At 48.0% G+C, this 25,986-nt stretch overlaps 1 protein-coding gene across 1 annotated transcript in view; it reads left to right on the forward strand.

Annotated features, from left to right (window-relative positions):
- Window positions 1-10,959: 10,959 nt before the first annotated feature.
- FAM91A1 (family with sequence similarity 91 member A1) overlaps window positions 10,960-25,986 on the forward strand; it is a 121,744-nt gene continuing 106,717 nt past the window's right edge. Inside the window, exons 1-2 of the mRNA XM_040354932.1 lie at window positions 10,960-11,169; window positions 24,514-24,598. Of these exons, the coding sequence (XP_040210866.1) occupies window positions 11,098-11,169; window positions 24,514-24,598 (157 nt within the window). The 5' untranslated portion in view covers window positions 10,960-11,097. The remainder of the gene's footprint in view (window positions 11,170-24,513; window positions 24,599-25,986) is intronic.

The following is a 25,986-nucleotide window of genomic DNA, read 5'->3' on the forward strand; positions in this document are numbered from 1 at the left end:
CAGAGCTAGTTCATTGGGTTCTCAGCCGTGCTGAGAGGGCCTGCTCAGCCACAAACTCTGTCTGGGTGTAACGTTACGCCGGATATTATTTGAGAGTTAGCATCTCAACTGCGGAGACTACTCAGTTTCGGACCCAGGTTTCACTCTCTTGTGTGCAGAGAGTTTGTAATCCTACCATCACAGTTTCAGTCAAGAAACATGGCGCATATTCCTTCATAGGCGCCAGTGAAAACTCAAACAAATAAGTATAAAGTCCAGGTAGAACTGATACTAGTTAAATGCAGAAGTAGCCAGGGAGCTGCGGTGGCTCAACGCGATTGGCACTGTGCTGACAGGCCATTCACCTCTGCAGCTAGGGGTTCGGATCCCGGTCTCGGCTACATGTGAATTGAGTTTGGTGGTCTCAGCCTGGCTCCCGGTGGGTGTGCTATGCGAGGTAAGCCTGCGCTTAATACGCCCACCCCCTCCCACAAAAAACACCACACTTACACGCACTCGAAATTGGGTTAACATGCACGCACTTTTACCACGCGGTCTCTAAAAAGAGAGGCGAAGGACTAACGGGGCTGGTTGAGCAGGCTAGATCCTCTCACTCCCTTATAGGGAGTCCCTCTGCCCCGTTGGGCTTCAAAGCGGAGCAGGTAGGGCGGGCTGTGTGGGAGGACCCCCTCACACACCCGCCATTGTCTTGTCTCGCCTAGGACATTGCTAAAGGAGAAAGGTGGCAGATTGCCTCTGCCTACTCCCAACTCCTGCAGTCTGGCTCCTCTCTCGAGTACACGCACAAAATACACAAAAAAAAAAAATGCAGAAGTAGCCGAGCATGCGTGGCATGTAAATAACCTTAACGGCAAAGTCCTCAAAGTAATAGGTAGTATATGTGCACACAATAACATTTGAGAAGGAGTTACTTAGGCATGAAAGACTTCCATTTAAACTTGGTGACTAGTGTTGGTGACTAGCATTTCGAATATTCGTTATGAATATGGCATATTCGAATATTCGCAAATAACTCGAATTTCGCGGCCAATATTCGCTATTCCGAATATTCGTATTTTTTATCGACGTCTAAAAGCATTGCTGGTATGATTAGAGACCCTGGGCCGAGTAGCTAAGCTGAGGCGATCCTTTTATGTTGCCGAATATTCGCAATCGCGAATATTCGATTTCCGAATATTCGCAAATACTTTCTTTGCCCTTCTTTTGCATCAGAGCCAATCAGAGTTCTCCTACCACAGTTGTCAAAATCTCGCAATCAATTTCGCATTCGCATTAGCGAAATTTCGATAAAATATCACCAATATTCGATTTCCGAATATTCGAGAATACTTTCTCCGCCCTTCTTTTGCATCAGAGCCAATCAGAGTTGTCAAAATCTCCCAATCAATTTCGCATTCGCATTAGCGAAATTTCGATAAAATATCACCAATATTCGATTTCCGAATATTCGCGAATACTTTCTCCGCCCTTCTTTTGCATCAGAGCCAATCAGAGTTCTCCTACCACAGTTGTCAAAATTTCGCAATCAATTTCGCATTCGCATTCGCGAAATTTCGCAAATTTTTTTTTTTTTTTATAAAATATCACGAATATTCGATTTTAGCGAATATTTCACGAATATTCGGCTATATATTCGTGATTTATCCCGAAATCAAATATGGCGTATTCCGCTCAACACTATTGGTGACTTAAAATGTAGAAATCATGGCAGGATCCTTATTAGAAGTACCAAACATAGAGGGACTATGGCTGCAGCAATTCCTGGTACAGTTAGCGTGCATAATTAGCAGGCAGGGCAGTTCACAGGATAGAAATGCATAACAACATCAGGGTACTTGCGATACTGAAGTGAATGATGCAGGCATAAGGTCAGGCTCCAAGGGTCCAGACGGGTAAGGCTGGTGAAGCAGGCAGTGGAGACTCCTGGTCCAGGTCAGGAAGCTGAAGTTCAGAGCAGGTGCGTCTGGATACCCACCGACAGAGGCGTTGTGTCAGCCAAAATAAAGGAACACTTTCTGGTTAGTGCTAGGAGCTTAAATAGGCCGCCCAGCAGCTTAACAGGAAGTCACAGCTAATTAGAAAGAAGTAAGTAACTATAGTTGAACTTCGAGTGAGAGACTCTTCAGGAAGAAGGTTTGGGAAGGAAGTAACGGATGAGAGTTAACTGGGAAAGAAGCACAATTGTATTTAGTGCAAAATTGTTCGTGAGACGTTACACTGAGACTGAGGAGGAGTGCTGCTAAAGACCTGCCTTGGGGGTTCATAGAGAATTCTGCCTGCTGGGATCTGAAGGAAATTCAGAGCTTGAGAGGACACTGTGAGTACTGACCTTAAAGCGGGGGTTCACCCTATCGACAGTAAAAAAAAAAAAAATTTTTTCTTTTACCTTTAAATCAGGCACTGTAGCGCGAGCTACAGTATGCCTGTCCCGAATTTTTTCCCCCCATACTCACCTTGTAGTCGTCCATCGAAGATACCGGGGAATGGGCGTGCCTCTGGAGACGGAGGATGATTGACGGCCGGCTCTGGCGCGTCACGCTTCTCCGGAAATAGCCGAAATAGGCTTGGTCTTCACGACGCGTGCGCATAGCCTGTGCGCACGCGCCGTGAAGAGCCGAGACCTACTCCGGCTGTCTTCGGGGAGAGTGACGTGCCAGGGCCGGCCGTCAATCATCCTCCCTCTCCATAGGCACGCCCATTCCCCGCGGGAGCCGGAATCTACGATGGACGACTACGAGGTGAGTACGGGGTTAAAAAAATCGGGACAGGCATACTGTAGCTCGCGCTACAATGCCTGTCTCGATGGTAACATCATGGGATTGTGGGTGAACTACCGCTTTAAGAAGAAGGATTTCAGTGACTTCCTTCTGTTACCCCTATCGCACAATGTATAAGTCTTGTCTGGCCTAGGACATTGCTAAAGGAGCCCAGGGCTGTCCACTTGTCCCTCTGTTACAAGGACCCTTTTGCAGAGCTACTATAAGGAAGAGTGTCCCCATTGTTCCTGTTATTAGTGTGGAGTATCCCACAGCTCCCTAAACCCTATTTAATTTATTTGTGAAATAAAGGCAACCCATCTCAATTGTGTTTCCTGAATTCAGAAGTTTGAAGTTGCTTTTTGCCTGGCTGTTGCACTAGTGGGAATAGAACCCGTGGACTTTAAAGAACTGCGGCCCTAGTAAAGGGTGGTGCTACATAAGTCATAATTAAATTAAAATTAACCACTAGGGGTCTGCACTATAGCCGAATGATGGACACAGCGCCGACCCCAAATGCCGGGAGGCCGCCATTAGACGTCCTACCCTTTGCACGCGCAACGCACGTTCCCTGCAGGGCGTGCGCGGCGATCACTGGGTCACTGAGACTCCGGTGATCACAAGTCCGGGTAAGGGGCCCGTCCTGGCCCCTTACCATGTGATCAGCTGTCAGCCAATGACAGCTGATCACGTGATGTAAACAAAGCCGAACACCTGCTCCTGTGTAAGGGAGATCGGTCCCCAGTGGAAGAGGCACATCAGCCTCATTAGTGCCCGCCAGTACCGCCTGCCAGTGCAGGCCACAGTGACCACCAGCGCAATACAGTGCCACCTGTCAGTGCCCATCACTGCCACCTATCAATGCCCACCAGTGGTGCCAGTCAGTGACTAGTCAGTGCCTCATCAGTGCCACCTAGCAGTGCGCCTGTCAGTCTCACCTACCAGTGCTGATCAGTGCCCATCACTGCCACCCATCAGTGCCCATCACTGCCACCTACCAGTGCCCATCACTGCCAGCTATCAGTGCCACCTATTAGTGCCAATTCTCAGTGCCCACCAGTGCCACCTATCAATGCCCTTCAGTTCCACCCATCAGTGCCACCTCTCAGTATCACCTCTCAGTGCCCACCAGTGCCGCCTATCAGTGCCTACCAGTGCCGCCTTATCAGTGCCCATCTGTGCAGCCTATCGGTGTCCATCAGTGCATCCTCATCACCGTACATCAATGAAGGAGAAAAATTACCAGTTTGCAAAATGTTATAACAAAATATTAAACGGTTTTGTATTTTATTTTTTTTATTCTTTTTTTTTTTTTTTTTTTTAACAAAAAATAAAACCTGCAGAGGTGATCAAATACCACCAAAAGAAAGCTCTTTATGTGGGGAAAAACATTTGGGTACAATGTTGTATGACAAACGCAATTGTCATTCAAAGAGTGAGAGCGCTGAAAGCTGAAAATTGGTCTGGGCAGGAGGGGGGTTTAAGTGCCCAGTAAGCAATAGTGTTGAGCGGAATACGCCATATTCGATTTCGCGATATATCACGAATATATTGACGAATATTCGTGAAATATTCGCTAAAATCGAATATTCGTGATATTTTATCCAAAACATTTTTTTGCGAAATTTCGCTAATGCGAATGCGAAATTGATTGCGAAATTTTGACAACTGTGGTAGGAGAACTCTGATTGGCTCTGATGCAAAAGAAGGGCGGAGAAAGTATTCGCGAATATTCGTGATATTTTATCGAAATTTCGCTAATGCGAATGCGAAATTGATTGCGAAATTGTGACAACTGTGGTAGGAGAACTCTGATTGGCTCTGATGCAAAAGAAGAGCGGAGAAAGTATTCGCGAATATTCGGAAATCGAATATTCGCGATTGCGAATATTCGGCAACATAAAAGGATCGCCTCAGCTTAGCTACTCGGCCCAGGGTCTCTAATCATACCAGAAATGCTTTTAGACGTCGATAGGATGTGATCTGTTTTAAAAATAAATTTGAAAAAATACGAATATTCGGAATAGCGAATTTTGGCCGCGAAATTCGAGTTATTCGCGAATATTCGAATATGCCATATTCGTAACGAATATTCGCAATGCGAATATTCGTGAGCAACACTAGTAAGCAAGTGGTTAAAATGATGTTAAAATGTAATTAACAATATTTGTCAATGTAGTGGATGGAAACACGGTGAGCAGGACGAGTGTAAATCTCTGGTATGTGGTGCCATCTCAAGCCCCATGTGGCTTCTTGTCTTGGCCATGAGGTGCAAGTCATATCGGAGCTCACTCTTCCTTCCCATGCTGAAAGTCCAAAAGGAAGAAAAGATGGCTGAACTTTGACAAACTCAGCATTCATAAAAGCTTTCTTTCTTCTGGTATACATCAAGTCTTATCTTTATTTTTACTGGAGTCAAAGGGACATTAATCAGGAGAAAAAATCATCTGTTATCAGAGAAGGTGAAAGTTACAGGAATGTATGAATGAGTGTCATTAACTTACAGGTGGTTGGTAATTACTGCTGAACCAGGCAGAACACCTTATGTGTGTATTTACGTTATGTATTGTATTTAGTAAAGATAATAACCCTTTCACGCCGACGGAACGCATATATGCGTCCTCGGCTTTCGGGGGTTATACCGGTACCGATATACCGGCGATCGGCTATCCAGACATAACAACCGATGCGGCTAAAAGCCGCTCGGTTGTTATGCCGGAGGAGCGGGAGGGGACATCCCCCCCTCCCGCCGCCTCTCGCCGCTCTGACCGGGCCTCCCGTCCCACCAGGAGACCCGATCCTCCATCCGGCGCCTCCATAGTCCAGGCGTGCTCTGAAACAAAGCCGTAAGCGGCTTTGATTCAGTATCCGCATTGAAAACACGGAAGCGACGTAATGACGTCACTTCCGGGTTTCTCGGCTGCCAATGGCGCTGGATTTAAAAAAAGTACACAGTATTCAGAATCGCAGTTTTGGGCGATCTGAATACTTTGAAATGCAAAGGAGGGCTCGGGGGTCTTTTAGACCCCCGATCCCTTCATAAAGAGTACCTGTCACCACCTATTAGGCCGTGTACAGATGACCAAACATGTACGATGAAACCGGTCCGCCGGGGGATTTCTGTATGGTGGCTGTACTCACCATCATACAGAAATCCGCGCATAAACAATACGCGGGGAGTGGCCGCGCCGTCGCCGCGACGACGTGGCCGGCCCTGCCAGTTCAATGCTTCCACGCATGCGTCGAAGTCATTCGACGCATGTGAGGGATGGCGGGCGCTCGGACATGTACGGTAGGTCTGTACAGACGACCGAACATGTCCGAGCGGACAGGATTCCAGCGGGCTGTTTTAAAACAAGTCCAGAAATATTTGCCCGCTGGAAAAAGGCCCGGCGGGCAAATGTATGCTGGAATCCTGTCCGCTCGGGCCTACACACGACCGAACATGTCTGCTGAAACTGGCCCGCGGACCAGTTTCAGCAGACATGTTCGGTCGTCTGTACGGCCCATTACTGTCACAAGGGATGTTTACATTCCTTGTGACAGCAATAAAAGTGATCAAAATTTAAAAAAAACACAATTTAATATTATAAAAAAATAAAAAATAAATAAGAAAACAAAAAAAAAAAATGTTTAAAGCGCCCCTCTCCCCGCGAGCTTGCGCAACAAAGAAAACGCATACGGAAGTCGCGCTCGCATATGAAAACGGTGTTCAAATCACACATGTGAGGTATCGCCACGATCGCCAGAGCGAGAGCAATAATTCTAGCACTAGACCTACTCTGTAACTCTAACATGGTAACCGTAAAAAAAGTTTAAAGCGCCGCCTATGGAGATTTTTAGGTACCGTAGTTTGTCGCAATTCCAGGAGTGCGTGCAATTATAAAGCGTGACAACCTTGGTATCTATTTACTCGGCGTAACATCATCTTTCACACTATGCAAAAAAATTGGGCTAATTGTACTTTTTCATTTTTTTTAGATTCATGAAACTAAATTTTTCCCAAAAAGTTGTGTTTAAAACACCGCCGCACAAATACTGTGTGACATAAAATATTTCAAAAATCGCCATTTTATTCTCTAGATTCTCTGCTAAAAAAAATATATATATAATGTTTGGGGGTTCTAAGTAATTTTTTAGCCAAAAATATGGATTTTAACTTGTAAACACCAAATGTCAGAAATAGGCTTAGGCATGAAAGGGATAAAATGTATATTTAATGCCAGGGGCGGACTGACCATTCGGGCACTCAAGCACTGCCCCGAGGGCCCCATGCTACTAGGGGGCCCCATCAGGGATGCCAGCCTCAGTAAAACCAGGGACAGTATGTAAAAATCTTTGTTTTTTTTTTAAATCCCAAGATTATAGCTGCCCCGCCTCTTCAGTACCTTTTCAGTGTATGTATGTGTATTCTGTGTGTATGTGTACTGTGTGTGTATACTGTGTGTATGTATACTATATGTGTGTGTGTTCATACTGTATGGCCCCATAATCTTTTGCCCGGGGGCCCCATAATCACCTGTACATACTCTCCACACTTCTCTCCTGTACATACTGCTCACTGTCATACCCTCCACACTACTCTCCTATACATAGTGCCCGCTGTCATACCCTACACACTCCTCTCCTGTACATACTGTTCACTGTCATACCCTCCAAACTTCTCTCCTATACATAGTGCCCACTGTCATACCCTCTACACTTCTCTTCTATACATAGGGCCCATTGTCATACCCTCCACACGTCTCTCCTGTACATACTGCCCACTGTCATATCCTCCCCACTCTTCTTCTGTACATACTGCTCACTGTCTTACCCTCCACACTCATCTCATGTACATACTGCTCAGTATTATACCTTCCACACTCCTCTCCTGTACATACTGCTCGCTCTCATACCCTCCACATTCCTCTCCTACAGGTAATATTTACCAAAAATAATGCATTGATGTCTAAGGCGCATGCGCGCCATAGACAACGGCGCGAGGACACACTGAGAATGCCGGTTTTGTGAATGGCTAATGCCGGCTCAAGCATGTATGCCAATCAAAGCGCCGGAGCGGCTATACCCGGAAGTAACCTACCGGAGAGATGTCTGCGGCCAGAGAGGGAGACGAGGATGGCTTTGATCTAAGGTAAGTAATTAATAATGAGATAGTATGCTAGTTATACTAGCTCATTATGCCTTTGTCTTGCAGGTTTTTTTTTTTGGGGGGGGTTTACAACCACTTTCACACTGGTGCAGTCAGTTCCAGGACTTTTCAGTTCCAGAAAAAAAAAGTAGAACATGCTGCATTTTTCCTGCACTGGACTGTACTGGAATGCAGTAAAACGCACTGGACCCTAGTATAGTGAAGGGAAAAAAAAAGGAAAAAAAGGAGAAAAAAAGCACCTGAAATTCATTCGGAAATGCATCAAAATCGCACCAGAATGCATTATAAACATGTGTAGCGCCCTGCTCCTGTTGCTGTAAATTTAGAGGGGGCCTGAGTCATTGATTGGCTCAGTCAAGTGTAATTGTGGGCAATTTAGCCTTTGTTTCAGCCATGGCTGTGCTGGGAGTATCCACCATTGTTCACTTGGGGGTGTTGTTACCACCCCAGGCCAAGGGTGGCAGCAGTAAGGTCAGGGTGTATTGGGTGTTCCCCTCGGCAGCGAATCAGGGGAGGTATCGTCCCGCTGAGCATGTTGGGGATGGGTACTTAAGAGACAGACGCCATTGGCGGGTCGTCGTTCCACATGCCTCTTGGCCCGCCTGGCCTGGGGTGCGTGTTCTGAATCCTGACTTCGGGACCATGCTGGTCCAGAGTGGAGACTTCTCCTGGTAGGTCCAGTAGTCAGATTGGGACCTACATTTGCTAAGGTGATCCTGTGCTGTCCGTCCTGGAGGGAGGAAGCCACTTGATGAAGGGAGCCAGGGGAGGACCTATCCAGGAGAGGACCATGCAAGAGGCTGGTATCTTGGGAGAAGGCCTGGAAACTTCATCGAAGGATGCACTGTGCACTGAGAGGCTTGATGATAGTCGCCTGTCAGATTCAAAGTTCTATCTAAGTTAAGCTGGAGAGATCCGGGTGCTGAATCCTGTGGCAGGGGATTCTGGACCGAAAGTGTCTGTGGCAGAAGGTCTGTGGCAGAGACTGTACTTTACTCTGTGCGCCATTCCGACTGCTAGACCAGCGTCAACCTATCCAGGTGAGCAATACCCACTCTGGCTAGAGTGGCGACGAAAAGAACTGTGTATGCTGGAAGCAGGAGTGTTTACTATTTGAAACTATACACCTGAACCTACCTACCTACCCTTCCACCCCTTTAACTTGCCAGCAGCCAATCAGGAGGGGTTTTCCCTCGCGGGGCATGCTGGGGGAAGGTACTTCTGGAGCAGACGCCATTAGGCGGGGTCTTGTTCCTGGTGTGGCACCCACCTTCAGAGTGACCACACATCACGGCTCCCCGGCGAGATGGCCTACCAGGCCGGGGTGCACGTGCCACACGGTGTTCCTGGTTCCGGGACCATGTTGGCCCGGAACATTTAAAGCTGTGGCGGGGCTCCAGTAATCGACTGGGCCCCAACTCTGAGGAGATCCCAAGCGAGATAGCTGTTCGGTGGGGAGTCTGTCTGAGGAGCGCCAATGAGAGGCTGGCGGTCCAACAGGGCCTAGACAATCCACCGGGGATCGAGGTAACCGGACACTGAGGGGGTGGATGTTGGCCACCTGTCAGTCGTTAACCCAATTGTAACTACCTGAGAAAGATCTAGGCAAGAAGAAGTTCACTGAGGAGAACAGTCTCCATAACCTAAGTTCTGAGGCCAGGTCTGTGGCAGAGACCTGTTCCTCTCAAAGTGCCGAGTGATACCCTGGCTGCCAGGTCGGTGTGAGAGGCCTGTTCGGGTTCACTATACCCATTCCGGCTGGAGTGGCGACGAAAGTAAAGTGTCGTTGGAAGCAGGACTGTTTCCGTACTGTTGAGCCTGAATCTGCTACTTCTCCTTCTTCACACCTCTACTATCTCCCTCAAGTTTACTGTTTACCGTGTTGGGTAAAATAAAGCACAAGAAAAGACACCTGCTGTTTGGACATTCCATCATTGCTGCTCTCATCATCATCTACCCCTAGACGCTCACAGAGGTAACACGCCATCCCAATCTATCATCAATGGCTCCTTCGGGGGTGAGCGCTACACTTCTTTTTCCTATCAAGTTCTACAATAAACCACAGAAAAAGAAGCGTATTGTGTGGACATTGGAATTTCTCAGACTCTCTTTTATTACCCTGGACAGCGAGAATAGAGGCAACGTGCCACCCAAAAATACTCAGCAGCTCCTGCGGGGTAGTGCTACACACGTATGCAGAAACGCATCAGGAATGGATCTGGAGTGCGTTTTTGTGGTGTGAAGCGGCCCTTAGTACCACTTTAAGCATTCTGTAAATGCGCTCAAAACCACGCATTTGCAGAACATGTAGAAAACACTTGTGGTGCCATTCGTTGTTACCGGTACCCCAAATGAGGCCAGCAGATACAAGTTTTTTTTTGCGCGCATTAAATCACGAGGTTAAAAAACGTGTACGAAACTCAATGCCCAAAAAAGGTTTCGGGAGCTTCTTTGGTACGTTGGTCGTACAGGGCGGCTCATTCATAAACACGCACAGAAAGTGCGCAGGAAAGTGCCGTCACACAACAACGCACAGATGTGACTGCAGCCAGGAGTGCGGATTATTCATTGGAGGGAGTTCACCACCACAAACACACCAAAGAATCTCCCACACCTGTGGTATATAACCGCGTGTTCTGACATGTGTGAGTACACGTCTGCTGGCCGCATTTGGGGGCCATTTACAATGAACGTCACGGCAAGTGTGACCCACATCTTCATGTGCTCCATGAATGTATACTATGGAGTGTGTTTAATGAAGCCTAAAGGCTGAAGAGCAATCAAACCTCTTTATTTTCATGCAGAAATAGTGACAACCACTATGGTATTCCTGGAATTCCTATATGAATGTTGTCACTCCTGTATTCCTTGTCCTAACATGTAGTGATAGAGAACTCTCTCCAGCTGGACGGTCCTGTTACTCTGCGGTCTACAACAAGATGGCCGCCCACAGGAAAGGAGACAAGGTGTCCGGGGAGGTTCGGCCTCTGGCGGACAGACTTTCTTCTCCGAAGCTTCGTCTGACGGGAAGTGACGTAAAGAACTCGGTCAGACTACACCAGCCAATGAGGAAGTAGTTTATCACTGAGGCCAAGTTCGGGAGAGACAGGAGGGGGCGTCGGGGTCCGGGGACATGAGGCGGTGACACGGTATGTGCAGGCCGACCGGCCGGGGGTCACATCGGACACCATGAATATTGACGTGGAGTTCCACATCCGACACAACTACCCCTGGGCCAAACTACCGGCCAACGTCAGACAGGTAAGGAGCTACTGTCCCCTCCCCCATCACCTGAGACTAGCCACACCCCCATCATATCACCACACCCCCATCATCTGCTCCCACCCCCACCCCGTGTCTGGCCCCACCCCCATTATCTGTCCCCAACCTCCACCAAGTGTCGTCACTCCATCACCTGTTATCACCTCTGCTTTCTATCCCCACCCCCCAAGCTCTAACCCCACCCCTATCACACAGGCCCCTCCCCCATGGTCTGTTCTCACCCCTATCACCTGAGACTAGACCCACCCCATCACATAACCCCACCCCATCATCTGATCCCCACCCCCATTCTGTGTCTGGCCCCACCCCCAACCTCCACTAAGTGTCGTCACTCCATCACCTGTTATCACCTCTGCTTTCTATCCCCACCCCCAAGCTCTAACCCCACCCCTATCACACAGGCCCCTCCCCCATGCGCTGTTCTCACCCCTATCACCTGAGACTAGACCCACCCCATCACATAACCCCACCATCTGATCCCCACCCCCATTCTGTGTCTGGCCCCACCACCTCACCCCACCCCCATCACCTGTCCCCAACCTCCATCAAATGTCATCACTCCATCACCTGTTATCGCCTCTGATTTCTGTTCCCACCCCTATCACCCAGTCCCCTCCCCCAAGCTCTGTCCCCACCCCTATCACCCAGTCCCCTCCCCCAACCTGTGTCCCCACCCCCATTCCCCTCCCCTGCCCCCCCTCCAAGCTCTGTCCCCTCCCCTGCCCCCCCTCCAAGCTCTGTCCCCTCCCCCAACCTGTGTGTCCCAACCCCCAACACCCAGTCCCCTCCCCCAAGCTCTGTCCCCACCCAGCCCCCTCATCCATGCTCTGTCTTCTCCCCCCATCACCCAGTCCCCTCCCCCAAGCTCTGTCCCCACCCCCATTACCCAGTCCCCTCCCCCAACCTGTGTCCCCACCCCCATTCCCCTCCTCCACCTCTGTCCCCCCTCCAAGCTCTGTCCCCTCCCCCAACCTGTGTGTCCCCTCCCCATCACCCAGTCCCCTCCCCCAAGCTCCATCCCCACCCCATCATCTGATCCCCACCCCCATTCTGTGTCTGGCCCCACCCCCATCACCTGTCCCCAACCTCCATCAAATGTCATCACTCCATCACCTGTTATCACCTCTGATTTCTGTTCCCACCCCCATCACCCTGTCCCCTCCCCCAACCTGTGTCCCCACCCTCATTCCCCTCCTCCACCTCTGTCCCCTCCCCCAACCTGTGTCCCCACCCCCATTCCCTTCCCCCACCTCTGTCCCCCCCCCCCAAGCTCTGTCCCCTCCCCCAACCTGTGTGTCCCCACCCCATCACCCAGCCCCCTCCCCCAAGCTCTGTCCCCACCCAGCCCCCTCATCCATGCTCTGTCTTCTCCCCCCATCACCCAGCCCCCTCCCCAAGCTCTGTCCCCATCACCCAGTCCCCTCCCCCAACCTATGTCCCCCTCACCCAGTTTCCTCCCCCACGCTCTGTCCCCACCCCCATCACACAGTCCCCTCCCCAACCTGTGTCCCCACCCCCATCACACAGTCCCCTCCCCAACCTGTGTCCCCACCCCCATCACACAGTCCCCTCCCCCAACCTGTGTCCCCACCCCCATCACCCAGTCCACTCCCCCAACCTGTGTCCCCACCTCCATCACCCAATCCCATCCCTGTCACCCAGTCCCCTCCCCCAACCCGTGTCCCCACCCCCATCACCCAGTCCACTCCCCCAACCTGTGTCCCCACCTCCATCACCCAATCCCATCCCTGTCACCCAGTCCCCTCCCCGTGTCCCCACACCCATCACCAATTTCCTCCCCCTAACATATGTCTCCTCCATCCTATATCCCTATCACCAATTCCCTACCCCAATCGGTGTCCCCGCATCTATCACCAGTCCCCATCAACCAATCCCCTCCTCCTAACATCTGTCCCCATTCCCAACTTGTGTCCCCACTTACAACATCTGTCACCCCTCCATCTCCTGTCATCACCTCCCCGATCACATGTGATTGTCCTCTACTCCATCACCCGTGACTGCCGTCATCACATCCATCACCCAGGTCCCTGTTGTCTCCTTCCCTCTAATTAGAACCCCCAAACATATGTATTTTTTATTCTAACACCCTAGAGAATAAAATAGCAGTCGTTGAAATACTTTCTGTCACGCCGTATTTGCGCAGCGGTCTTACTAGCGCACTTTTTTGGGAAAAAATACACTTTTTATTATTAAAAAATAAGACAGCAGTAAAGTTAGCCCAATTTTTTTTTTCTATTGTGAAAGATACTGTTACGCCGAGTAAATTTATACCGAACATGTCACATTTCAAAATTGCGTCCGCTCGTGGAATGCCGACAAACTTTTACCCTTTAAAATCTTCATAGGCGACGTTTAAAAAAATCTACAGGTTGCATGTTTTGAGTTACAGAGGAGGTCTAGGGCTAGAATTATTGCTCTCGCTCTAACGATCGTGGCGATACCTCACATGTGTGGTTTGAACACCGTTTACATATGCGGTCGCTGCTCACGCATATTTCGGGCTCTTAACTTTTTTAGCTGGCTCCTAGATTCCAAGCAAATTTGTCAAACCCTGTTGTAAGCACCCCTGCCAGTGTTTACTGGTTGATCTCATCCATGTGAACTGACACATTCTACTAGAGAGTTTGTGCTGTGAAAAACAGACTTACTTGCCAGATCACCAGATAAAAACAGAAGAAAGAAAGACAAAAAAAGAGAAAAAGAATGCAGCCATCACATCTAATGCCGCGTACACATGGTCGTTTTTTGTCTTGTAAAAAAAGTCGTTTTTTCTCATGGTAAAAAACGACATTGCCTACACACCATCGTTTTTTCAAAATGCTCTAGCAAAGCGCGGTTACGTACAACACATACGACGGCACTCTGTTCCATTCAAGCTTGCGTCATAACTTGCTTCTGAGCATGCGCGGGTTTAACCACTTCCCGACCGCCTCATGTAGACATACGTCGGCAGAATGGCACGGACAGGCACATCAACGTACCTGTACGTTCCTGCCTAGACGTGGGTCGGGGGTCCAATCGGGACCCCCCCTCTACATGCGGCGGGCGGGTTCCCTCGGGGAGCGATCCGGGACGACGGCGCGGCTATTCGTTTATAGCCGCTCCGTCGCGATCGCTCCCCGGAGCTGAAGAACGGGGAGAGCCGTATGTAAACACGGCTTCCCCGTGCTTCACTGTGGCGGCGCATCGATCGAGTGATCCCTTTTATAGGGAGACTCGATCGATGACGTCAGTCCTACAGCCACACCCCCCTACAGTTGTAAACACACACTAGGTGAACCCTAACTCCTACAGCGCCCCCAGTGGTTAACTCCCAAACTGCAACTGTCATTTTCACAATAAACAATGCAATTTAAATGCATTTTTTGCTGTGAAAATGACAATGGTCCCAAAAATGTGTCAAAATTGTCCGAAGTGTCCGCCATAATGTCGCAGTCACGAAAAAAATCGATGATCGCCGCCATTAGTAGTAAAAAAAATGATAAAAATGCAATAAAACTATCCCCTATTTTGTAAACGCTATAAATTTTGCACAAACCAACCGATAAACGCTTATTGCGATTTTTTTTTTTACCAAAAATATGTAGAAGAATACGTATTGCCCTAAACTGAGGAAACATTTTTTTTTATATATGTTTTTGGGGGATATTTATTATAGCAAAAAGTAAGAAATATTGCATTTTTTTCAAAATTGTCGCTCTATTTGGATGATGAGGTGATCAAATACCACCAAAAGAAAGCTCTATTTGTGGGGAAAAAAGGACGTCAATTTTGTTTGGGAGCCACGTCGCACGACCACGCAATTGTCTGTTAAAGCAGCGCAGTGCCAAATTGTAAAAACGCCTTTGGGCATTTAGCAGCATATTGGTCCGGGGCTTAAGTGGTTAATTTTCATTGGTGCCCAGTTCTCTGATGAGGGATGGAAGGTCAGGGGGAACACCTCCCCTCCCCCAACAATCACACTGGATGTACCTCTGCACCCTTCTCCTGTATACGAGGCTTTAGCCACCATCTGTAATTTCTTTTTCTCCTTCTAGGTAGTAGCTGACACCTAGGATTTGTTTTCTGCGCTTGTAAATTGTTCAGCACTGCGAGAATTTGAGAGGAGTGTATAAATAATGCATTGAGCGGCGCGGCGCTTTAGTGGGTAATATTGCTGCTTTGCAGGGTCTGAAAATCCATCTACACAAGGATAGATGTGAAGATTACCCCCCCTCCCCCCCCGGTGCTTGTGAACCCCCACAGGAAGCCCTCACTTTTACCGGTTAACCCCTTGCCAACCACTTCACGCATTTATACGTCGGCAGAAAAGCCAGCCGTGTGGGCGTGCGCACACCCCCGCTGCAAGCTCCGTGACCGTGCCCGCAGGACCCATGGACTTGATGTCCGCCGGTGTCCCCCTATCGTGTCATGGAGCGGCAGCACGGGGGGTGCCTATGTAAACAAGGCATTTGCCTGTTCTGCCTAGTGACAGGACACTGATCTAATGCTCCCTGTCATTGGGAGTAGTGATCAGTGTAATGTCGCAGTAAGCCATGCCCCTCCCCTCCACAGTTAGGCCCCTTTTACATTGAGGCGTTTTTCATGCGGTACAGCGCTAAAAATAGCGCTGCTATACCGCATGAAAAAACCTGCCCTGTAGTGTTCAATGTGAAAGCCCGAAGGCCTTCCTATTGAAATCAATGGGAAAGCGCGGTATTAACCCTTTTTCGGCCGCTAGCGGGGGTTAAAACCTCACCGCTAGCGCCCGAATATCACGGTAAATACGACGGTATAGCCGCGCTACAAATAGCGCGGCTGCACGCCTCAATGTGAAAGCAGCCTTAGAATCACTCCCTAGGAAACACTTAACCCCTTCCTCGCTCCCTAGTGGTTAACCCCTTCCCTGCCAGTGTCATTTACACAGTAATCAGTGCATTTTTATAGCATTCATCGCTGTATAAATGACATTGGTCCCAAAATAGCATCAAAAGTGTCTGCCATAATGTCGCAGTCATGATAAAAATCGCAGATCGCCGCCATTGTTAATAATAAAAAAAAAAAATATTAATAACATGCCTTAAAACTTTCCCCTATTTTGTAGATGCTATAACTTTTGCGCAAACCAATATACGTTTATTGTGATTTTTTTTTTGTTTTTTACCAAAAATATGTAGAAGAATACATATCGGTCTAAACTGAGAAGAAAAGTTTTTTTTATATCTTTTTTTAGGGGATATTTATTATAGCAAAATGTAAAAAATATAGCTTTTTTATCAAAATTGTCGCTCTATTTTTATTTTTAGCACAAAAAATAAAAACCACAGAGGTGATCAAATACCACCAAAAGAAAGCTCTATTTGTAGGGGAAAAAAAGGACGTCAGTTTTGTTTGAGAGCCATGTCGCACGACCGCGCAATTGTCAGTTAAAGCGATGGAGTGCCGAATCGCAAAAAATAATGGCTCGGTCATTGGGCAGCCAAATCCTCCGGGGCTGAAGTGGCTAATGGGACTTAAAGGCTAAGTGTTGCCTAGTGGGAGAGAGGAGGAGGAGTTGCCTAGTGGGAGAGAGGCGGAGGAGTTGCCTAGTGGGAGAGAGGAGGAGGAGGAGTTGCCTAGTGGGAGAGAGGAGGAGGAGTTGCCTAGTGGGAGAGAGGAGGAGGAGTTGCCTAGTGGGAGGGAGGAGGAGGAGAAGTCGCCTAGTGGGAGAGAGGAGGAGGAGGAGTAGTCGCCTAATGGGAGAGAGTAGGAGGAGTCGCCTAGTGGGAATGAGGAGGAGGAGTCCCCTAAAGGGAGAGAGGAGGAGGAGTCGCCTAGTGGGAATGAGGGGGAGGAGTCGCCTAGTGGGAATGAGGGGGAGGAGTCGCCTAGTGGGAATGAGGGGGAGGAGTCGCCTAGTGGGAATGAGGGGGAGGAGTCGCCTAGTGGGAATGAGGGGGAGGAGTCGCCTAGTGGGAATGAGGGGGAGGAGTCGCCTAGTGGGAATGAGGGGGAGGAGTCGCCTAGAGGGAGAGAGGAGGAGTCGTCGCCTAGAGGGAGAGAGGAGGAGGAGGAGGAGGAGTCGTCGCCTAGAGGGAGAGAGGAGGAGGAGGAGGAGTCGTCGCCTAGAGGGAGAGAGGAGGAGGAGGAGGAGTCGTCGCCTAGAGGGAGAGAGGAGGAGGAGGAGTCGTCGCCTAGAGGGAGAGAGGAGGAGGAGGAGTCGTCGCCTAGAGGGAGAGAGGAGGAGGAGTCGTCGCCTAGCGGGAGAGAGGAGGAGGAGGAGTCGTCGCCTAGAGGGAGAGAAGAGGAGGAGTCGTCGCCTAGAGGGAGAGAGGAGGAGTCGTCGCCTAGAGGGAGAGAGGAGGAGTCGTCGCCTAGAGGGAGAGAGGAGGAGTCGTCGCCTAGAGGGAGAGAGGAGGAGTCGTCGCCTAGGGGGAGAGAGGAGGAGGAGTTGCCTAGTGGGAGAGAGGAGAAGTCGCCTAGTGGGAGAGAGGAGAATGAGGAGGAGTCGCCTAGAGGGAGAGGGGAGTTGGAGGAGTCGTCTAGTGGGAGAGAGGAGGAGTCGCTTAGGCGACGAGAGCAGGAAGTGGGAGTTGGGTACCTGTCAAAAGTAGGTACCCCCCCCAAAAAAAATTACATGCCAAATGTGGCATGTCAGGAGGGGGGAGAGGTGGATTAAGCGGAAGTTCCATTTTTAGGTGGAACTCCGCTTTAATGCAGACGTTCCTCTTTTGGGTGAAACTCTGCTTTCAGTTGATCCTGGAATTCTACTTTTACATGTTCACTTTTAGGAGTCTATGGCTGTGTGATTGCAGAGGATTGTACTTTGATGACGGGGACTGGTGGGAATGGTTTGGTGTACATTGTGGAGGATTGTACTTTGATGACGGGGACTGGTGGGAATGGTTTGGTGTACATTGCAGAGGATTGTACTTTGATGGGGACTGGTGGGAATGGTTTGGTGTACATTGCGGAGGATTGTACTTTGATGACGGGGACTGGTGGGAATGGTTTGGTGTACATTGCGGAGGATTGTACTTTGATGACGGGGACTGGTGGGAATGGTTTGGTGTACATTGCAGAGGATTGTACTTTGATGACGGGGACTGGTGGGAATGGTTTGGTGTACATTGCGGAGGATTGTACTTTGATGACGGGGACTGGTGGGAATGGTTTGGTGTACATTGCGGAGGATTGTACTTTGATGACGGGGACTGGTGGGAATGGTTTGGTGTACATTGCGGAGGATTGTACTTTGATGACGGGGACTGGTGGGAATGGTTTGGTGTACATTGCGGAGGATTGTACTTTGATGACGGGGACTGGTGGGAATGGTTAGGTGTACATTGCGGAGGATTGTACTTTGATGACGGGGAATGGTTTGGTGTACATTGCGGAGGATTGTACTTTGATGACGGGGACTGGTGGGAATGGTTTGGTGTACATTGCGGAGGATTGTACTTTGATGCCGGGGACTGGTGGGAATGGTTTGGTGTACATTGCAGAGGGTTGTACTTTGATGACGGGGACTGGTGGGAATGGTTTGGTGTACATTGCGGAGGATTGTACTTTGATGACGGGGACTGGTGGGAATGGTTTGGTGTACATTGCGGAGGATTGTACTTTGATGACGGGGACTGGTGGGAAGGGTTTGGTGTACATTGCAGAGGATTGTACTTTGATGGGGACTGGTGGGAATGGTTTGGTGTACATTGCAGAGGATTGTACTTTGATGGGGACTGGTGGGAATGGTTTGGTGTACATTGCAGAGGATTGTACTTTGATGGGGACTGGTGGGAATGGTTTGGTGTACATTGCAGAGGATTGTACTTTGATGCCGGGGACTGGTGGGAATGGTTTGGTGTACATTGCGGAGGATTGTACTTTGATGCCGGGGACTGGTGGGAATGGTTTGGTGTACATTGCGGAGGATTGTACTTTGATGATGGGGACTGGTGGGAATGGTTTGGTGTACATTGCGGAGGGTTGTACTTTGATGATGGGGAATGGTTTGGTGTACATTGCGGAGGATTGTACTTTGATGACGGGGACTGGTGGGAATGGTTTGGTGTACATTGCGGAGGATTGTACTTTGATGACGGGGACTGGTGGGAATGGTTTGGTGTACATTGCAGAGGATTGTACTTTGATGCCGGGGACTGGTGGGAATGGTTTGGTGTACATTTGGAAGGAATTGTGTTTTGATGACGGGGACTGGTGGGAATGGTTGGGTGTACATTGCAGAGGATTGTACTTTGATGACGGGGACTGGTTGAAATGGTTTGGTGTACATTGCAGAGGATTGTACTTTGATGACGGGGACTGGTGGGAATGGTTTGGTGTACATTGCAGAGGATTGTACTTTGATGGGGACTGGTGGGAATGGTTTGGTGTACATTGCGGAGGATTGTACTTTGATGACGGGGACTGGTGGGAATGGTTTGGTGTACATTGCGGAGGATTGTACTTTGATGACGGGGACTGGTGGGAATGGTTTGGTGTACATTGCAGAGGATTGTACTTTGATGACGGGGACTGGTGGGAATGGTTTGGTGTACATTGCGGAGGATTGTACTTTGATGACGGGGACTGGTGGGAATGGTTTGGTGTACATTGCGGAGGATTGTACTTTGATGACGGGGACTGGTGGGAATGGTTTGGTGTACATTGCGGAGGATTGTACTTTGATGACGGGGACTGGTGGGAATGGTTTGGTGTACATTGCGGAGGATTGTAGTTTGATGACGGGGACTGGTGGGAATGGTTTGGTGTACATTGCGGAGGATTGTACTTTGATGACGGGGACTGGTGGGAATGGTTTGGTGTACATTGCGGAGGATTGTACTTTGATGACGGGGACTGGTGGGAATGGTTAGGTGTACATTGCGGAGGATTGTACTTTGATGACGGGGAATGGTTTGGTGTACATTGCGGAGGATTGTACTTTGATGACGGGGACTGGTTTGGTGTACATTGCGGAGGATTGTACTTTGATGACGGGGACTGGTGGGAATGGTTTGGTGTACATTGCGGAGGATTGTACTTTGATGACGGGGACTGGTGGGAAGGGTTTGGTGTACATTGCAGAGGATTGTACTTTGATGGGGACTGGTGGGAATGGTTTGGTGTACATTGCAGAGGATTGTACTTTGATGGGGACTGGTGGGAATGGTTTGGTGTACATTGCAGAGGATTGTACTTTGATGGGGACTGGTGGGAATGGTTTGGTGTACATTGCAGAGGATTGTACTTTGATGGGGACTGGTGGGAATGGTTTGGTGTACATTGCAGAGGATTGTACTTTGATGCCGGGGACTGGTGGGAATGGTTTGGTGTACATTGCGGAGGATTGTACTTTGATGCCGGGGACTGGTGGGAATGGTTTGGTGTACATTGCGGAGGATTGTACTTTGATGATGGGGACTGGTGGGAATGGTTTGGTGTACATTGCGGAGGGTTGTACTTTGATGATGGGGAATGGTTTGGTGTACATTGCGGAGGATTGTACTTTGATGACGGGGACTGGTGGGAATGGTTTGGTGTACATTGCGGAGGATTGTACTTTGATGACGGGGACTGGTGGGAATGGTTTGGTGTACATTGCGGAGGATTGTACTTTGATGACGGGGACTGGTGGGAATGGTTTGGTGTACATTGCAGAGGATTGTACTTTGATGCCGGGGACTGGTGGGAATGGTTTGGTGTACATTTGGAAGGAATTGTGTTTTGATGACGGGGACTGGTGGGAATGGTTGGGTGTACATTGCAGAGGATTGTACTTTGATGACTGGGACTGGTTGAAATGGTTTGGTGTACATTGCAGAGGATTGTACTTTGATGACTGGGACTGGTTGAAATGGTTTGGTGTACATTGCAGAGGATTGTACTTTGATGACGGGGACTGGTGGGAATGGTTTGGTGTACATTGAGGAGGATTGTACTTTGATGACGGGGACTGGTGGGAATGGTTTGGTGTACATTGCAGAGGATTGTACTTTGATGACGGGGACTGGTGGGAATGGTTTGGTGTACATTGCGGAGGATTGTACTTTGATGACGGGGACTGGTGGGAATGGGTTGGTGTACATTACAGAGGATTGTACTTTGATGACGGGGACTGGTGGGAATGGTTTGGTGTACATTGCAGAGGATTGTACTTTGATGACGGGGACTGGTGGGAATGGTTTGGTGTACATTGCGGAGGATTGTACTTTGATGACGGGGACTGGTGGGAATGGTTTGGTGTACATTGCGGAGGATTGTACTTTGATGACGGGGACTGGTTGAAATGGTTTGGTGTACATTGCAGAGGATTGTACTTTGATGACGGGGACTGGTGGGAATGGTTTGGTGTACATTGAGGAGGATTGTACTTTGATGACGGGGACTGGTGGGAATGGTTTGGTGTACATTGCAGAGGATTGTACTTTGATGACGGGGACTGGTGGGAATGGTTTGGTGTACATTGCGGAGGATTGTACTTTGATGACGGGGACTGGTTGAAATGGTTTGGTGTACATTGCAGAGGATTGTACTTTGATGACGGGGACTGGTGGGAATGGTTTGGTGTACATTGAGGAGGATTGTACTTTGATGACGGGGACTGGTGGGAATGGTTTGGTGTACATTGCGGAGGATTGTACTTTGATGACGGGGACTGGTGGGAATGGTTTGGTGTACATTGCGGAGGATTGTACTTTGATGACGGGGACTGGTGGGAATGGTTTGGTGTACATTGCGGAGGATTGTACTTTGATGACGGGGACTGGTGGGAATGGTTTGGTGTACATTGCGGAGGATTGTACTTTGATGACGGGGACTGGTGGGAATGGTTTGGTGTACATTGCAGAGGATTGTACTTTGATGACGGGGACTGGTGGGAATGGTTTGGTGTACATTGCAGAGGATTGTACTTTGATGACGGGGACTGGTGGGAATGGTTTGGTGTACATTGCGGAGGATTGTACTTTGATGACGGGGACTGGTGGGAATGGTTTGGTGTACATTGCGGAGGATTGTACTTTGATGCCGGGGACTGGTGGGAATGGTTTGGTGTACATTGCGGAGGATTGTACTTTGATGATGGGGACTGGTGGGAACGGTTTGGTGTACATTGCAGAGGATTGTACTTTGGGGACTGGTGGGAATGGTTTGGTGTACATTGCGGAGGATTGTACTTTGATGACGGGGACTGGTGGGAATGGTTTGGTGTACATTGCGGAGGGTTGTACTTTGATGACGGGGACTGGTGGGAATGGTTTGGTGTACATTGCGGAGGATTGTACTTTGATGACGGGGACTGGTGGGAAGGGTTTGGTGTACATTGCGGAGGATTGTACTTTGATGCCGGGGACTGGTGGGAATGGTTTGGTGTACATTGCGGAGGGTTGTACTTTGATGGGGACTGGTGGGAAGGGTTTGGTGTACATTGCAGAGTGCTGAGAGATTATTTGCCACGATATCGATGAATAAAATATTGCACATCGAGTATTTCCTTCTCTTCTGTCTATTAGATCTTCAGTCTCCTCTGATCATTTCCATGACAGCTGTCAGATCCAATCTGAATCTATAACTCACATCTGTATCTTTTTAGAATATACAATATTATTAAATGCTCTACGAATGTTCTCTTTCAGGAGAACGCTTATAAAGTGTTTTATAGTTGGTACTATACCCCGGCCAGGCTGGCGAGTTTCATACCTTCTTATTCTCCTTTGTGTTTCTGTGGATGCTCTCAGGAGGGTACAATGGCACATATCTGGTGGACCTGTCCCAGGGTATGCAGATTGTGGGTTAGAGTTTATGCATTGCTCCGCAACCTCTTTGATACCAACCTAAGAGGGACCCTTTTGAGGCCCTTTTATGGAAACCGATCACGGAGCTTCTCCCCCTGAACGCCAGCTGGCGGCGCATGTTTTTACTGCAACTAAATTGATCATTGCAAGGGCCTGGAAGACCCCGATTCTCAGTTTCGAAGCAGTTAAAAACTGCATTAATGATATTATGGTTAATGAGAAACTCACTGCTGTGTTAGCAGATACCCACGATAAATTTCTCCGGGTATGGCAACCCTGGGTGGCTAACAACCACCCTTCACGATTTGACCCGACACTACTTTCTCTTTGATAGGTCTCTGTTCCCCCCGCCCCGTGGACCCCCTTCTTTCTTTCTTTCTTTCTTTCTTTCTTTCTTTCTTTCTTTCTTTCTTTCTTTCTTTCTTTCTTTCTTTCTTTCTTTCTTTCTTTCTTTCTTTCTTTCTTTCTTTCTTTCTTTCTTTCTTTCTTTCTTTCTTTCTTTCTTTCTTTCTTTCTTTCTATTTTTCTATTTTTCTTTCTTTCTTTCTTCTATTTTCTTTTATTTTTGTTTATTAATTTCTTCTTGCTGTTTTTTTTTCTCTATTTCTTTTCCTCTTTCTCTTTATTGCTACTTGTTCATGCTACTTATCTAGTTGGCTCTTTCTTTTCATCCTCTCTTTCTTTGTTCTTTGTGGCTTGGGCCCTCAGCCCCCATTCACACCTAGGCGTTTTTACGCCTGTAGCGCTACGCCGCTGCCGCCAGAGGGCTGAAAACAGATGTCCCTCTATGGAGATGGTTCACATCTCCACGCCGAACGCCTGTCGCCTGCCGCGTGAAAAAAGGTCCCGGACCTTTTTTTCAGGCGTTTTCGAGCGTTCGGCTAGGAGATGGGAATCATCTCCATAGAGGGGGTCATCTTGGGGCACATCTAGGCGGACAATACCGGCGTTTTGTCGCCGCAAATCGCGGTACAAAACGCCGCTATTTTTACCGCGATTTGCGGCGACAAAACGCCGCGATTTCGTCCGCCTAGATGTGAATGCAGCCTTAGGCTTGGTCCTGTCGGCCCTGGACACAGGATGCATTATTTATTTTATATTTTGAAATACTGATATCCTCTGCTATGTGCCTGCTTGAATTTTATTTATTTTATTTTATTTTTGTTATTTTATTTATTATTTTTATTTTTATTTTTGTAATGTTGTGTATCGTATAGCAACTTTGCTTTTAAGTTTTACATTTACCCCGGCGTGTTAGCCGGTATGTTACCTAAGCCAGCATTAGGTTAATTTAGCAGGCCACTTGAGTTGAGGACATTCTATTGCCGGTCTTCTGGATTCGCTTTTGGATCCCTAGAAGCCGGATTGATCTCAGGTCTATGGACTATCTGTTCTGATGTTTGATAGCTTATGGTGTGTCCACCACTGCCTTTTTTTCTTTTGTATTCTTTTTTGTTTGTTGATGTACCTTTTCAATAAAACTCTTTGTACAAGAATATACAATATTATATCAAATCATTCCTTTTTTCTAATGTTTTGTCTTGTGCAGAGCTTGGGAAACTCACAGAAGGACTATGAGAAGCACGTCATCCTGTACAGTATTCGGAACCAGCTGAGGTACCGCAGTAATCTAGGTAAGGAGATGATGTCCTCTGAGAAGACAGAACATTCTGTGCCGGATCCGGCTCAAGTCACAAATGCAGAAATAAAGACGCTGATTCTAATTTTATGGAACAGAATGAAATGATTCGAATGCCTGAAATGGTTTTCATAATTGAATCTGCTGCTTCCTGTTCCTTTTCAAAGGGCACTTAACGGTAAATGCAAAGTCCTTTTTTTTTAAAAGTGTACCTGAATTTGAAACAGCAACATGTTCACTCAAAGAGCGCAGAAAAAGAAAAGCATACTAGCAGGAAGGCTTTATTGCAAAAGGGACGTCTCCTCCGTAAGAAAAGATTCTTACCTTCCTGCTATCAAGTCTCTAAAGATTGTACACTGAGCCGTATATTGTACCGCCTCAACCACTTCAGCCCCGGAAGAATTTACCCCCTTCCTGACCAGAGCACTGCGTCAGTTTAACTGACAATTGCGCGGTCGCGCGACGTTGTACCCAAACAAAATTTACGTCCTTTTTTTTCCTCACAAATAGAGATTTCTTTTGGTGGTATTTGATCACTTCTACGGTTTTTATTTTTTGCGCTATAAACAAAAAAAAATGACAATTTAAAAAAAAAATGTGAATTTAATATCCCCCAAAAAAAAATATATAAAAAAATATATAAAAAATAAATAAATTCTCTTTCGTTCATGGATGGACACAGCCTTATGCCGCGTACACACGATCGTTTTTCAGCATGAAAAAAAACGTAGTTTTTCAAAAACGTCATTTAAAATGATCGTGTGTGGGCTTCTCATCATTTTTCAGGTTCTGAAAAACGACAAAAAAAAAATTCGAACATGCTGCATTTTTTTATGTCATTTTAAACAATGTCGTTTTGCGGGTTGTAAAAAATTATCGTGTGTGGGCTAAAACGACGAAAAAAACCCGCGCATGCTCAGAAGCAAGTTATGAGACGGGAGCGCTCGTTCTGGTAAAACTATCATTCATAATGGAGTAAGCACATTCATCACGCTGTAACAGACAAAAAAGCGCAAATCGTCTTTTACTAACAAGGAATCGGCTAAAGCAGCCCAAAGGCGAATGGAACTTCCCCTTTAAAGTGCCGTCGTGTGTGTTGTACGTCACCGCGCTTTGCTAGATAATTTTTTAAAAACGATGGTGTGTGAGCAACATCGTTTTAATGATGAAGTTGGGAAAACTTCGTTTTTTAGACATGCTGAAAAACTACGTTTTTCTTTCATGCTGAAAAATGATCGTGTGTACGCAGCATTAGTCTTGACATAATGGGAGATAGCCTATCTTAGGAGTGACCAGGCAGAAAGTGTTAACTTCAAAGCTGAACCGCCCCGCCCAGGGGGCAGTCCCGCTGACTACATCCTTTCAGCATGCACCAAGCAGTTC

Source organism: Rana temporaria, chromosome 5, assembly GCF_905171775.1.
Source record: "Rana temporaria chromosome 5, aRanTem1.1, whole genome shotgun sequence".
NCBI classification, from domain to species: Eukaryota; Metazoa; Chordata; class Amphibia; order Anura; family Ranidae; genus Rana; species Rana temporaria.